The sequence below is a fragment of the Salmo salar genome, chromosome 17 (genome assembly GCF_965601325.2).
Source record: "Salmo salar chromosome 17, fSalSal1, whole genome shotgun sequence".
NCBI classification, from domain to species: domain Eukaryota; kingdom Metazoa; phylum Chordata; class Actinopteri; order Salmoniformes; family Salmonidae; genus Salmo; species Salmo salar.
The window spans coordinates 19,595,951-19,609,586 of record NC_138307.1 but is presented as its reverse complement, the minus strand read 5'-3'; the positions used below and the strand labels follow the sequence as shown (position 1 = coordinate 19,609,586).

The 13,636-nt window shown below is 43.8% G+C and overlaps 1 protein-coding gene across 4 annotated transcripts in view; it reads left to right on the top strand.

Annotated features, from left to right (window-relative positions):
- The window catches only part of LOC106575616 (lysine-specific demethylase 6A), a 52,807-nt gene that overhangs the window by 35,908 nt on the left and 3,263 nt on the right, over nucleotides 1–13,636 (top strand). For 2 of the 4 annotated variants that reach the window (XM_045699152.2, XM_045699151.2), the window contains 11 exons: nucleotides 297–1,087; nucleotides 1,289–1,418; nucleotides 1,628–1,733; nucleotides 2,459–2,664; nucleotides 5,689–5,831; nucleotides 5,924–5,998; nucleotides 6,102–6,250; nucleotides 6,783–6,897; nucleotides 7,434–7,621; nucleotides 7,812–7,953; nucleotides 9,535–9,661. In XM_045699152.2, the coding sequence (XP_045555108.1) occupies nucleotides 297–1,087; nucleotides 1,289–1,418; nucleotides 1,628–1,733; nucleotides 2,459–2,664; nucleotides 5,689–5,831; nucleotides 5,924–5,998; nucleotides 6,102–6,250; nucleotides 6,783–6,897; nucleotides 7,434–7,621; nucleotides 7,812–7,953; nucleotides 9,535–9,661 (2,172 nt within the window). The remainder of the gene's footprint in view (nucleotides 1–296; nucleotides 1,088–1,288; nucleotides 1,419–1,627; nucleotides 1,734–2,458; nucleotides 2,665–5,688; nucleotides 5,832–5,923; nucleotides 5,999–6,101; nucleotides 6,251–6,782; nucleotides 6,898–7,433; nucleotides 7,622–7,811; nucleotides 7,954–9,534; nucleotides 9,662–13,636) is intronic. The other 2 variants (XM_014152229.3, XM_014152228.3) reach the window with 1 other exon arrangement.

Here is a 13,636-nt window from a genome sequence, read left to right as displayed (position 1 = left end):
GTTATTCTGTCTCTCACTGTTCAAATAAACCTACCATTAAAATTATAGACTGATCCTTTCTTTATCAGTGGGCAAATGTACAAAATCAGCAGGGGATCAGATACTTTTTTCCCCCACTGTAGGCTCTGACTGAACTGCTATTCTTCTCTGTGCTAGTTCTTGCTTAGTTAAATCCTTAGTTCTGGAATCTCAGATGTTCCTTAGTGAGAAGAGAACTAGACCGACTATGTTCTTTAGCTACAGTCCTTATTCTGATCTAACGGTGGGGTTCCCTCCCTGCTCCCGTCTCCTTACAGGGGCTTCAGAAGGGTTCCGCTCCACATTGGGCGGGTCCTAATGGGGATGGGTCTCTCTCCTCCTCTGGGGGGTCAACCCACCCCCTCTCGCACCCCCAGACGCCCCACAATCAGGTTGGACATTCCGCCACCCCATCGCCGCGGCAACAGGCTCTCAACCACCTCCCGTCCCCCCCTTCTCCCCCTCACTCTGCTACCTCAGGTGGAGCACCCGGCACCCCTGCTACCAAAGAGAGCACGCCCCTCGGCAACGGCCCCACAGCCACGGCAACAAAGGGGCCTGGGGAGACGACGACGGCCAATAGCACTGCCGCTGCGGAAAGCTTATCCAATCACATACAGTCGGCGGCGGGAGACGGCGGGACGAGCAACCGGTCCCCTCACCACAGCTCAGACAATCCTAAGGGGGGCGACCACACCCCCACCACCTCCGCCCCCCACAAGAAGATCAACAACATCCACCCGGCTGTCTCCTCGGCCGCTTCCTCCCCCATCTCTGCCATGTCCACCGCCACCCCCTCGCCCAAATCCACCGAGCCCGGCCAGTCGACGGGCCCGCACGGCCTCAACAGCCCCTCCACCACCACCGCCGCATTATCATCAGCCGGCCCCACCACCGTCGTCAATGGCAACGGCAAGGGGGGCATCTCCGAGGACTCCCAGAGCCCGTTGAAGGCGGACCCTCCTGCCACGTGTCGCAGACCCACGCCACCCCATGCCCGCACCCCCCCATCATCCTCTTCCTCCGTGTCCATCTACCCCTCCTCCACTGACGTGCTCAAGGCCTGCAGGTTAGACTGGGGGGGACCCACTAGCATGTCTTCTTGGGCTGTAGGAACTTTTTGATTGTCTCCCTCTTTTGGGAAGATGTAGTATTGCATTTGTTGGTAGAGGGAACTGTCAGAGCAGAGATTATACTGTAAAAGCAAGAGGCTAATCTTGTTTGTACCTTCTCTCTATTTGTCTCCTTTCCCTGTTTTTCTCTCTTTCAGAAATCTGGGGAAGAACGGTCTGTCTAGCAGCAGTATCCTGCTGGATAAGTGTCCCCCTCCTCGCCTGCCCCCTTCTCCCTCCCCAGTCCTGCCCAAGGACAAACTCAACCCCCCCACACCAAGCATCTATGTGAGTATGGAAGAAAGACTTCTTGTCATAGTATAATAATGAAAGGGGAATGTTTTAGTCAATGTTGTGATTCTGATGAGAATCTTACAAGTGTATATGTACTCAACATTCAAAAGGTGGTGTTTTGAAGACGTGAGGTATATATTTTCAATTGAAATAATATTGAATGTCCTATAAAAAAAAAATGTTATTGTGTATTTGATCCCCAGCTGGAGAATAAGAGGGATGCCTTCTTCCCTCCGCTGCACCAGTTCTGCACAAACCCCTCCAACCCTGTCACTGTCATCAGAGGGCTGGCCGGGGCGCTCAAACTGGGTGAGTCTACCATTTCTACTGCCACCTGCTGGTTAGGACTGTCATTACAATACCCGGTTTTGCCTTTTCTCATTTGGGCAAAAGTCCTTCCACCACCCTCTCTCCTCAGTGACCTTGAAACCGATAAGTGGTGGAGGAGATGTTAATTTGTTAGTAGGTGAACGGATGTGTCCTCCCCTCCTCAATAGCCATCTTTCATCAACTGCTCCCGAGTGGCGCAGCGGTCTAAGGCACTGCATCTCAGTGCTAGAGGCGTCACTACAGACCCTGGTTCGATTCCAGGCTGATCACGACCGACCGTGATTGGGAGTCCCGTAGGGCCCAGCGGGTTAGGGTATGGCCGGGGTAGGGCATCATTGTAAATAAGAATTTGTTCTTAACTGACTTGCCTAGTTAAATAAATAAATGGTTATGAGTATCCTACCTGATTCCTTCGAAGAGCTTTAAAATCCTCCCTTTGCCGCCTCCCCTCAATTACCTTTGACCTTTTTCGAAATGAGGCGAGAGAGGACGCAAGAGTTGAACCAATTCAGTTGAGAAATGCCCCATGAAGGAGTCCTTGGTGCCGACCATTAACTTTGATGTTGCACTTATGCAAGCCCCAATGCAGCTTGAGCATTAACAGGTTTCCATGCCCTTTATTTGAGTGAGTGCCCGCTTCCACCCCTTGTTCACTCTCGCTCTTTTTTTCATAACCATGTCCTACCTCTTTCCCCCTCTCTCAGACCTGGGTCTGTTCTCTACTAAGACCCTAGTGGAGGCTAACCCAGACCATCTGGTTGAGTGTCGTACCCAGCTGTCTCAGCCCGCTGACGAGAACTGGGACCTGAGTGGCACCAAGAAGATGTGGCGCTGCGAGAGCGGCCGAGCTCACACCACCATCGCCAAATACGCCCAGTACCAGGCTGCCTCCTTCCAGGAGTCACTACGGGTTAGTAGAGGGACATACATACATACATACACACACACGCGCGCCCACCCCCCCGAGTTTCCGTTAGGAAAATGTGGCGCTGGAGAACGTGAATGGAGAGATGTAAATTTACCGGATCCGTATGCAATGGGTGCGTAGACCATTAAGGTATCCACCTACGGTGCTCAGAATGACAGAAATCACATGTAGATTATGGTAATGCAGCTTAACAGAACATGCAACTCCTGTAATGAAGCTGACAATAAAACATCATTTTCAAACGTTTGCCAAAATGCAATTTGTTGGGAAACGCCATTCTAAACAGGTCACCTGGTAGCAGTTCCATATGTGACCGATGAAAATCTCTGTTAGAAACTTAGAAAGAGGGGGGATCTAGAGGAAACAACTAGGATGGGTTGTTAACCTCTATGGGCTAGGTGGGACGCAAGCGTCCCACCCGTGGTGCACTCCATCAACAGCAGGTGCATTTCAAGAGCGGCAAATTTGAATCCAAATAAATGTCAAAATTCAAATTTTTCAAACATACAACTATTTTACACCCTTTGAAAGATAAACATCTCCTTAATCTAACCACGTTTTCCGATTTCAAAAAGGTTTTACGGCGAAAGCATAAATTTAGAGTATGTTAGGACAGTACATTTACAAGAGTTGTGTGTAATGTTGTGCCAATTCAAAGACAGGCGTCACCAAAACCATAAAATCAGCTAAAATTATGCACTAACCTTTTACAATCTCCAACAGATGACACTCCTAGGACATTATGTTAGACAATGCATGCATTTTTAGTTCTATCAAGTTCATATTTATATCCAAAAACAGCGTTTTACTGTGGCGTTGATGTTCAGGAAATCGTTTCCCTCCAATAACCGGCATTCAAGTCAGCACCACAAATTAAATAATTAAAATTAGAAAACATTGGTAAAATATTATATTGTCATTTAAAGAATTATAGATTTACATCTCTTGAACGCAATCAACTTGCCAGATTTAAAAATAACCTTACTGGGAAATCACACTTTGCAATAATCTGAGCACTGCGCCCAGAAAAATACGCGTTGCGATACAGACTAGCCGCCATGTTGGGAAGATCTAAAATCGAAAATACTATGTAAATAATCCATTACCTTTGATTCTCTTCATCAGATGTCACTTCCAGGTATCACAGGTCCATAACGAATGTAGTTTTGTTCAAAAAAGCTCATCATTTATGTCCAAAAATCTCAGTCTTGTTAGCACATGATCTAAGCCCGCTGGACTTCACTTCATGAACGAGGGGGAAAAATATATTTACGTTCGTTCAAACATGTCAAACGTTGTATAGCATAAATCATTAGGGCCTTTTTTAACCAGAACATGAATAATATTCAAGGTGGACGAATGCATTCTCTTTTATAACGTATTGGAACGAGGGTACCCAACATGAACTCGCTCGCCAGGTGTCTAATGGGCCATCATCGTTCCATGGCTCTTGTTCGGTCAGATCTCCCTCCAGAAGACTCAAAACACTTTGTAAAGGCTGGTGACATCTAGTGGAAGCAATAGGAAGTGCCAAAATATTCCTCAGCCCCTGTGTTTTTCAATGGCATAGGTTTAAAGGTAATACAACACATCAGGTATCCACTTCCTGTCAGAATCTGTCTCAGGGTTTTGCCTGCCAAATGAGTTCTGTTATACTCACAGACACCATTCAAACAGTTTTAGAAACTTTAGGGTGTTTTCTATCCATATATAATAAGTATATGCATATTCTAGTTACTGGGTAGGATTAGTAACCAGATTAAATCGGGTAAAAAAAATTATCCAGCCGTGCAAATACTGCCCCCTAGCCCTAACAGGTTAATATGACTAGGATGGTGCCTTGGCTTCTGGACAACTAAAGAAAGTTGATCTGAAAACCAATAGAACAGTAGATAGATGGCATAGTGGTGGGTCCAATAGGGAAGTAGATGTAATAATTACACCTGTCTGTAGTCATTCTAAATACTTCACCAGAAAGCATTACTTGGCCACAGAGGGATTGAGGATCATTAGCTTATTTTGACAAAAATATCTGATTGTTTCAAATCACAAATCACCTATTCGGGAAGCCCGTAATGTGGGCAACGCGTGAGCCTATCTGAGTTGTGGCTGTCAGTAGAAAAAAACATCTCAAATATGAAGATAATGTGTGTTGAGTAAAATTAATGTTTAGACAAGAAGAAGGGGAGGGGTGTGTGGCAAAGATAGAGGCGAGTCGCTCTCCAGAATGACTCGACTGTTTCCCGCCAAATCTTACGCTTTCATTGTATGAATATTTAAAATAAATGTTTTATCAATTCCCCATTACATACAGTACCAGTCAAAAGTTTGGCAACACCTACTCATTTAAGGGTTTTTCACACATGGAATCATTTGGTAACCAAAAAAGTGTTAAACAAATCAAAATATATTTGAGATTCTTCTAAGTAACCACCCTTTGCCTTGACAGCTGTGCACAGTCTTGGCATTCTCTGCAGTGATATGCCATCACCAGTAGTAAATGTACCATTAATCCCTGTCATTTGGTAACATTGTTTTATAGTATTGCGTGTATTAGGGCTGGGCAATATGGCCAAAATGTCATATTCCGATAACAATACATATCACGATATAGCACATTTTCTGTAAATTCAATTTAGAAATAGACTCTCTCTGTACTGTTTCACATGATTCTTGCGACCGTCCTGCGGCATATTTTGCGTTGGACGGTTTTCTGGTCCATGTCAGACTTTTCATACCCTAACCACGTCCATGCAACCACCGGTGACCCTCTTTTAGGTACGAGCTCTGTGTCTCCGTGCTCTATGTCATGTTCACTCTCTTCCATGTTTGTGTTGCAAATTTCCTTCCACACGACAATTTAATTCCACTAAATTATTCAAATAATCTACAGACCGATAAGTATGTTAAAATGTATTTCCATCAAAATAAATGGCAATATTTTGTAATGGGATTTATTTTGGCCGGCGACTGTTTTATTCATCGGCTTTTCATCGGCAATTGTAGGCTAACGGAAACCCTGACCCACACACAGACCTGTTTCCCAATGCTCGGTGTCTTTTTGAATGGGATCCTCTTTACTCTCAGGAGGAGAATGAGAAGAAGGCGTTGAAGGAGCCCTCAGACACTGAGCCAGCATCAGCAGAGAGGTGAGCAACACACACACCTGTCAGGATTTCTCACTGATATATTCACAACCGTTGAACCTTTTCTAATCATCATTTCTTCCTGCTGTGTTCAGTGCGGCACGCAAAAGGAGGGGTCCCCTAAAGCACATCAAATTTGGGACCAACATCGACGTGTCGGACGAAAGAAAGTACGTGTTTGTGTGGTCAGACATGGCATTGGTCACACGTTAGAAAATTTTGCTAAACCACATTGCCTCCTCTGAACACACCCCCTTTCTCCTTGTCCCCCAGGTGGAAGCTACAGCTGCAGGAGCTGAGTAAGCTGCCTGCGTTCGCCAGGGTGGTGTCTGCTGGCAATCTGCTCAGCCACGTAGGACACACCATCCTGGGCATGAACACTGTCCAGCTCTACATGAAGGTCCCCGGCAGCAGAATACCAGGTAGATGGACACATTATACGCACGCGCGCACACACACACTGTACATATTAGGCAAGGGCACGGTACTGCGATTCAATTTTATAGGACAAGCTGTTGTGGCTTCTAGTGCTTTTTTATATATTACTTACAAAGACAGACTGTTAAAGATGCACTATGCAGAAATCCCTCTACCATTTCCTGGTTGAAATTCTAATAGTTTGCCTAATTCACTTTGTGCCAAGACAAGCAAGTACAGTGTAGAGAATCATTAAACCGCTGTGAAATATATTTTCCGTAACCAAGAATATTGTATTTTCAGCTGTTTTAAAGCTGGTGTACAAAACCGAAAGAGGCAAAAACTAAAGTTAAGAATGGAAAGCATGGAAATGTATCACATAACAGATCTAGTGCGTTCTAGACTTGCTTTCAATGAGAATGACAGATCTATAAATAACATTTCTATGTGATTTATTATTTTTTTGGTGGGGGGGGGGCGCCCAAAAAGTTACATAATACAGTTCTAACTCGGTCTTGCTTTATCTCTGTGGTCCAGGTCATCAGGAACACAATAACTTCTGCTCTGTCAACATCAACATCGGCCCTGGGGACTGTGAGTGGTTTGCTGTGCCAGAACCCTACTGGGGAGTGATGAGCAACTTCTGTGAAAAGTAAGGACCTAACAACCATAGAGGCTAGTGATTATACAATAGTGATGTTGTCAGTGAATGAGAAATGTGTGGGGGGGGTCTGCGAGAACAGCAGAGAAAAGGATATATACAAAAGAAGGAACGACGTCAGATGGGGTGTCAAGGTGAGGATCGGCTTCTTTTGTGCCTCGCTTTGAACACGAAGAACAAACTGTCTGAATGAAAAGGGAGTGATTCAGAGAGATATTGAGTGAAAGGAAGGAAAGGAGCTGAATTGAATCCAGGAATGAGGGCATTAATGAAACAAGGGAGATCTAACTAACCCATCTCTTCTCTCTGGCCTTCCACAACAAAACTAGTCTGATTTTAAACACAGACAAAGGAATGGCCCAGAAGACAGAAAAGACTGAAATTAGATGGTCTTTAATACGAGTCCTAATTCCACATCTCTTACAGAAATGAGAAAAGACTGAAAATAAATACTTCCCCTCGCTCTTTTCCTCCCCCTCGCTCTTTTCCTCCCCCTCGCTCTTTTCCTCCCCCTCGCTCTCCATCAGAAACAACATCAACTTCCTGATGGGTTCGTGGTGGCCCAACCTGGAGGACCTGTATGAGGCAGATGTGCCTGTCTACCGGTTCATCCAGCGGCCGGGGGACCTGGTGTGGCTCAACACAGGCACCGTCCACTGGGTCCAGGCCATCGGCTGGTGCAACAACATCGCCTGGAACGTAGGACCCCTCAGTGGTAAGCCTCTGATGCAGCTTTTGCTTGCTCCTTCGGTTACTGTAAAACACTTAGTAATTAAAAAAATACATTTATGAATAGAATTTCATACATGGATATTATCTCTTGAAGTGATAGTTGACTCCAGAATCAGTTTGTCAGCTGTTTCTGGACCTGTTAAGTGTTGTAATTAATTTCACAACATCCACAGCCCACCAGTACAAGCTGGCCGTGGAGCGTTACGAGTGGAACAAGCTCCAGAGCGTCAAGTCCCATGTACCCATGGTGCACCTCTCCTGGAACATGGCCCGCAACATCAAGGTGTCTGACCACAAGCTCTTCCAGATGATCAAGTAAGTCACCATCTTTTACAGTTTAGTTTCACCCTGTGAGCATCTCTCCTGCCACATGTTAGAACTGTGTGTCCAGTCTGCCATGAGGGGTGGAGAGTGACACAGGGATGCAAACTAGTTTCCTCTCGGCCAAATAGGTGACCTATGTGATTCGTGTAGATCCGATGAGAGGGGGGGGGGCACTTTGGATCACTACTGGCTGTAAGCGAACAAGTGATGTGCGATAGGCGCAATACTGGCTGTATCCAAGGCTCAGCCAATCATTCACATAACAACAGAATGCAGCACAGCACGCGACTGAAGAGATGATCAATTTGCTAGTTACAGAATCAGTGCGCGCTCTGGAAAGACAGCAGTAGGGTGCAAAGGCAGTTTGCCAGTTACAGTAGCGCATCCCTGAACGATAACGAAGAGGCAGGTGAGAAGTTTGACCACGGAGACGGGGTGAGAAGGTGATGAAGCGTACTTCATGAGCTGCAACCGAAACACAACTGGTATTTGGAAAGTTTTTGAGGTGAGGGAGAAAGTGTGGTGGATCAAGAATTGTAAGCATGATTAAATATCTTGCTGTGGTAGCTGGATCGAATTCTCTGTTAGCTAGCCAGAAAAATGTTGAGCAACAACTTAACTGATCAAATAATTGAGTTTGTTTTGAAAATTTGCTGCCTAATGAAGTCCGATAGCTAGCTAGATAACGTTACAACATCAGATGAGCTAACGTTAGTAACCTAACCAATTCGCTATAGTATTAACTGGTATATGACTCCTTGCAGTGGATAAAAAGAGGTATGCCAGGTGTACTCTCTGCCTGAAAGAGATCAATTATGTCAACAAAGGGTATCATGCTCTGCTGGCACATTGTACAACAGATGTCCACAGGCAGAAAGTGTACAATGTAATAACGTGCAGTGTAGCCCAAAGATATTGCTTTTGTTGTGTTGAACTTGACAGTAAAACTTTTGTGTGAGTGGGGAATATTACATTTTTTACTCAGTGAACGTTATCTTTGTACAAATGTGCACTTGATCGACGTCTACTAGACTGGCCACTATTTTAGAGCAAAAATAGAATGCCTGTTTCATTCTATTTCTACATAGTTTTTTCCCCTCGTGCAATATTTAGGTGTGTGTGTGTGTGTGTGTGTGTGGTCACAAGCGTTCTATTATAAAGGCTGTCATGGCTAACTGCAATATTAGTGTATTGTTTTTTTCCCTCAAGACTTCGAGTGTCATTTGCAGTAAAGTCTAGGCAACAAATAACACTGGATTGCTTTCCTTACGTTATTTTGCTCTGAGTTAGGTTCACATTAACTACTTTTTATTTTACACAGAGACTGATCATGTTATTTTGTTGTTTAATTAGTTAAAACCTGCATTTCCCCTTAGCAGGGATATTTTTGCATGTCTCAGCGCAACCAAAAAAAAGTGACCTTTTTATGCCCTCAGCAGTTTGCATCCCTGGAGTGACAGGGCTTCAGATTGGATGATGACGTGCATTTTGATGATGTGGCTGCTGGAAAACGTAACCTTAAAATGTGTAGGTGTCTGAGTTTCTTTTAATGTGATGGTGTGTTTGCTGTAGGTACTGCCTGCTGAGGACGCTGAAGCAGTGTCAGTCGGTGAAGGAGGCTCTAGCCGCAGCAGGGAAGGAGACAGTACTGCAGAGCAGGAACAGGGATGAGCCTGCGCACTACTGCACCATCTGTGAGGTACGTCAGGGGCTCCGGCCCATTTCAACCCCTAGTCCCTTACCCAAGCTGCTACCCCACACAGTCATTACATTGTCAGTATTGATAGGTTTGTTTTGAGTAACTGACAGTAATGTTCCGGTTGACGACTGAGTAAATGACTACAGTCCATGACTATCATATGAGTAACTGACAGGATTATGTGTTGACGACTGAGTAATTGACTACAGTCCATGACTATCATATGAGTAACTGACAGGATTATGTGTTGACGACTGAGTAAATGACTACAGTCCATGACTATCATATGAGTAACTGACAGGATTATGTGTTGACGACTGAGTAAATGACTACAGTCCATGACTATCATATGAGTAACTGACAGGATTATGTGTTGACGACTGAGTAATTGACTACAGTCCATGACTATCATATGAGTAATTGACAGGATTATGTGTTGACGACTGAGTAATTGACTACAGTCCATGACTATCATATGAGTAACTGACAGGATTATGTGTTGACGACTGAGTAATTGACTACAGTCCATGACTATCATATGAATAACTGACAGGATTATGTGTTGACGACTGAGTAAATGACTACAGTCCATGACTATCATATGAGTAATTGACAGGATTATGTGTTGACGACTGAGTAATTGACTACAGTCCATGACTATCATATGAGTAACTGACAGGATTATGTGTTGACGACTGAGTAATTGACTACAGTCCATGACTATCATATGAGTAACTGACAGGATTATGTGTTGACGACTGAGTAAATGACAGTTTCTGACTTGAGTGTCTGTGTTGGTTGACTGTTACTGGTGTGTGTGTGTGTGTGTGTGTGCGCGTTGGTTGATTGTATTACAGATAGGAATGGGCATTTTACATGTTTTGACTGTTCATATTTTTTTTTAGTACTCAAATGGAGAAAAAAAAGCACATTTATCTATTTGTGAACGACAATGCCTAATATCATAAGCATTACAGATAACGAATCCTAATTGCTAAATTGCCTTATATTTATTCAGTGAATGAAAAAAAAAAAAAGTGCCATTTAAGATGAGTTTGTTAACTGTAATATCAACAGGTTATATTATATCGTGGAACAGTCCTCAAAAAAGTAGTAACCTCAGCAATGTGGCGCTTGCTTGTAGAATGGCATAACCTTGTTTTGTTAATTTGGCAGACAAGACTCTTCTTTCCCGCGCGCTTATCAAAGTCAAGACACCTACACTACATGACCAAAAGTATGTGGACGCCTGCTCATCGCCTATCTCGTTCCAAAATCATGGGCATTAATATGGAGTTGCTTCCACTCAGCCGCGAGCCTCAGTGAGGTCAGGCGATTGGGCCTGGGTCGCAGTTGGTGTTCCAATTAATCCCAAAGGTGTTCGATTGGGTTGAGGTCAGGGCTCTGTGCAGGCCTATCAAGTTCTTCCACACCGATCTCGACCAACCATTTCTGTATGGACCTTGCTTTGTGCACGGGGGCGTTGTCATGTTGAAACAGGAAAGGGCCTTCCCCAAACTGTTGCCACAAAGTTGGAAGCATAGAATCATCTAGAATGTCACTATGTTGTAGCATTAAGATTTCCCTTCACTTGAACTAAGGGGCCTAGCCCGAACCATGAAAAACAACCCCAGACCATTATTCCTCCGCCACCAAACTTTACAGTTGGCACTATGCATTCGGGCAGGTAGTGTTCTCCTGGCATTCGACAAACCCAGATTTATCCGTCAGACTGCCAGATGGTGAAGCGTGATTCATCACTCCACAGAACGCGTTTCCATTGCTCCAGAGTCCAATGGCGGCTAGCTTTACACCACTCCAGCCGACGCTTGGCATTGCGCATGGTCAACTTAGGCTTGTGTGCATCTCCTCAGCCATGGAAATCCATTTCATGAAGCTCCAGATGAACAGTTGTTGTGCTAATGTAGCTTCCAGAGGCCATTTGGAAGTTGGTAGTTAGTGTTGCAACCGGCAACAGACAATTTTTACGCGCTTCAGCACACGGCGGTCCCGTTCTGAGCTTGTGTGGCCTACCACTTCGCAGCGGAGCCGTTGTTGCTCCAAAATGTTTCCACTTCACAATAACAGCACTTACAGTTGACCGGCGCAGCCCAAGCAGGGCAGAAATTTGACGAAATGACTTGTTTGGCCATGTGTATTTTATTGTTAAAAAAATATGTAATTTAACAGAATAACATAGAATAGTGTGAATTGCATCTTGCGTCTGGAACAGTTATTCTCAGGGATCATTTTAAACGGGGCTCAATTTGGCCAGTTCAGGGTTACAGACCCAAACCTTTTGGATATACAGAAGTTCTATTTAGTTATTATGCCTGTTCTTTGGAATATTTTTAATGGGTTAACAGTTCTCCATTGAACACTGCATGGGGATGAATTATGGCCAGGACATCAGTTTCGTGAATAGGCCTAGGCTTAGTGATTCTGATAAATGTCTTTATCAAAGTCATGTTTTTAGTGTGGAACAACGTTGAATAACCAATTCTGAATGCCGCTAGCAGTTTGCAAGGTAGGGTTGTCATTAATGTTAGTTACCACAGCCACATAGTCAAAGTCAGCCTGTTTCAACAATTTTAGTTTCATAAAATCTCTTATTTTAAACCTTTATCCCTAACCACACTGTTAACCTTATGCCTAACCTTAAGCACATTTTTGTTTGCGGGACACAGCCCCTATATGGAAAGATAAGACTCACGAACATGGTGTTCTCCATTTTGCTTTTAGGAACCCAAAAGCATCTTGACTCGTCTGAAGTCTGTACAGCCGATTATGCCAACTTCTGTCTGTAGCCCATCAGTTTGGGCTACACACTAATATGACCCCTCTGTGGAAAGGTTTTGCTCCACAGGCCTCACAAGACTCGTCTGAAGGTGCACCAGTTGAAAAAATGAATGGAAGTATATATGGAGACAGTTTAGTGCCAAAAATAAGGGTTTAAATATATGTAAAAAAACAAAAATATTTTGTTGACTGATCTTATCTCTCAGATATAGGACAGACACTACAGAACAAACTTCATTGGGTTTATTTTTGGGAACTGTTCCATGTAGTGAATCTGTTATTCATTGTGTTTGTATGGGCTATATATCTATCGCCCTCTCACACTACCGGGGTCACTAAGAAAGGTCCATGTTTTTGAAAGAAAAGCAAAACAAAATTGCCCTTTTAAAATAATATCAAATTGATCAGAAATAGTGTAGACATTATTAATGTTGTAAATGACTATTGTAGCTGGAAACTACTTTTTTTTTTTTTAATTTCATGGAATATCTACATAGGCGTACAGAGGCCCATTATCAGCAACCATCACTCCTGTGTTCCAATGGCACGTTGTTAGCTAATCCAAGTTGATCATTTTTTAAAGGCTAATTGATCATTAGGAAACCCTTTTTGCATTTGTGTTAACACAGCTGAAAACTGTTGTTCTGATTAAAGAAGCAATAGAACTGGCCGCCTTTAGACTAGTTGAGTAGCTGGAGCATCAGCATTTGTGGGTTCAATTACAGGCTCAAAATGGGCAGAAACAAAGAACTTCTGAAACTCGTCAGTCTATTCTTGTTCTGAGAAATGAAGGTTATTCCATGCGAGAAATTGCCAAGAAACTGAAGATATCGTACAACGCTATGTACTACTCCCTTCACAGAACAGCGCAAACTGGTTCTAACCAGAATAGAAAGAGGAGTGCTTCACAAGTCCTCAACTGGCAGCTTCATTAAATAGTACCCGCAAAACACCAGTCTCAATGTCAACAGTGAAGAGGTGACTCCGGGATGCTGGCCTTCTAGGCAGAGTAGCAAAGAAAAAGCCAGATCTCAGACTAGCCAATAAAACGAAAATATTAAGATGGGCAAAAGAACACACACTGGACACACGAAGATTGGAAAAAGTGTTATGGACAGACAAATTAAATTTTGAGGTGTTCGGATCACAAAGAAGAACATTCGTGAGACGCAGAAA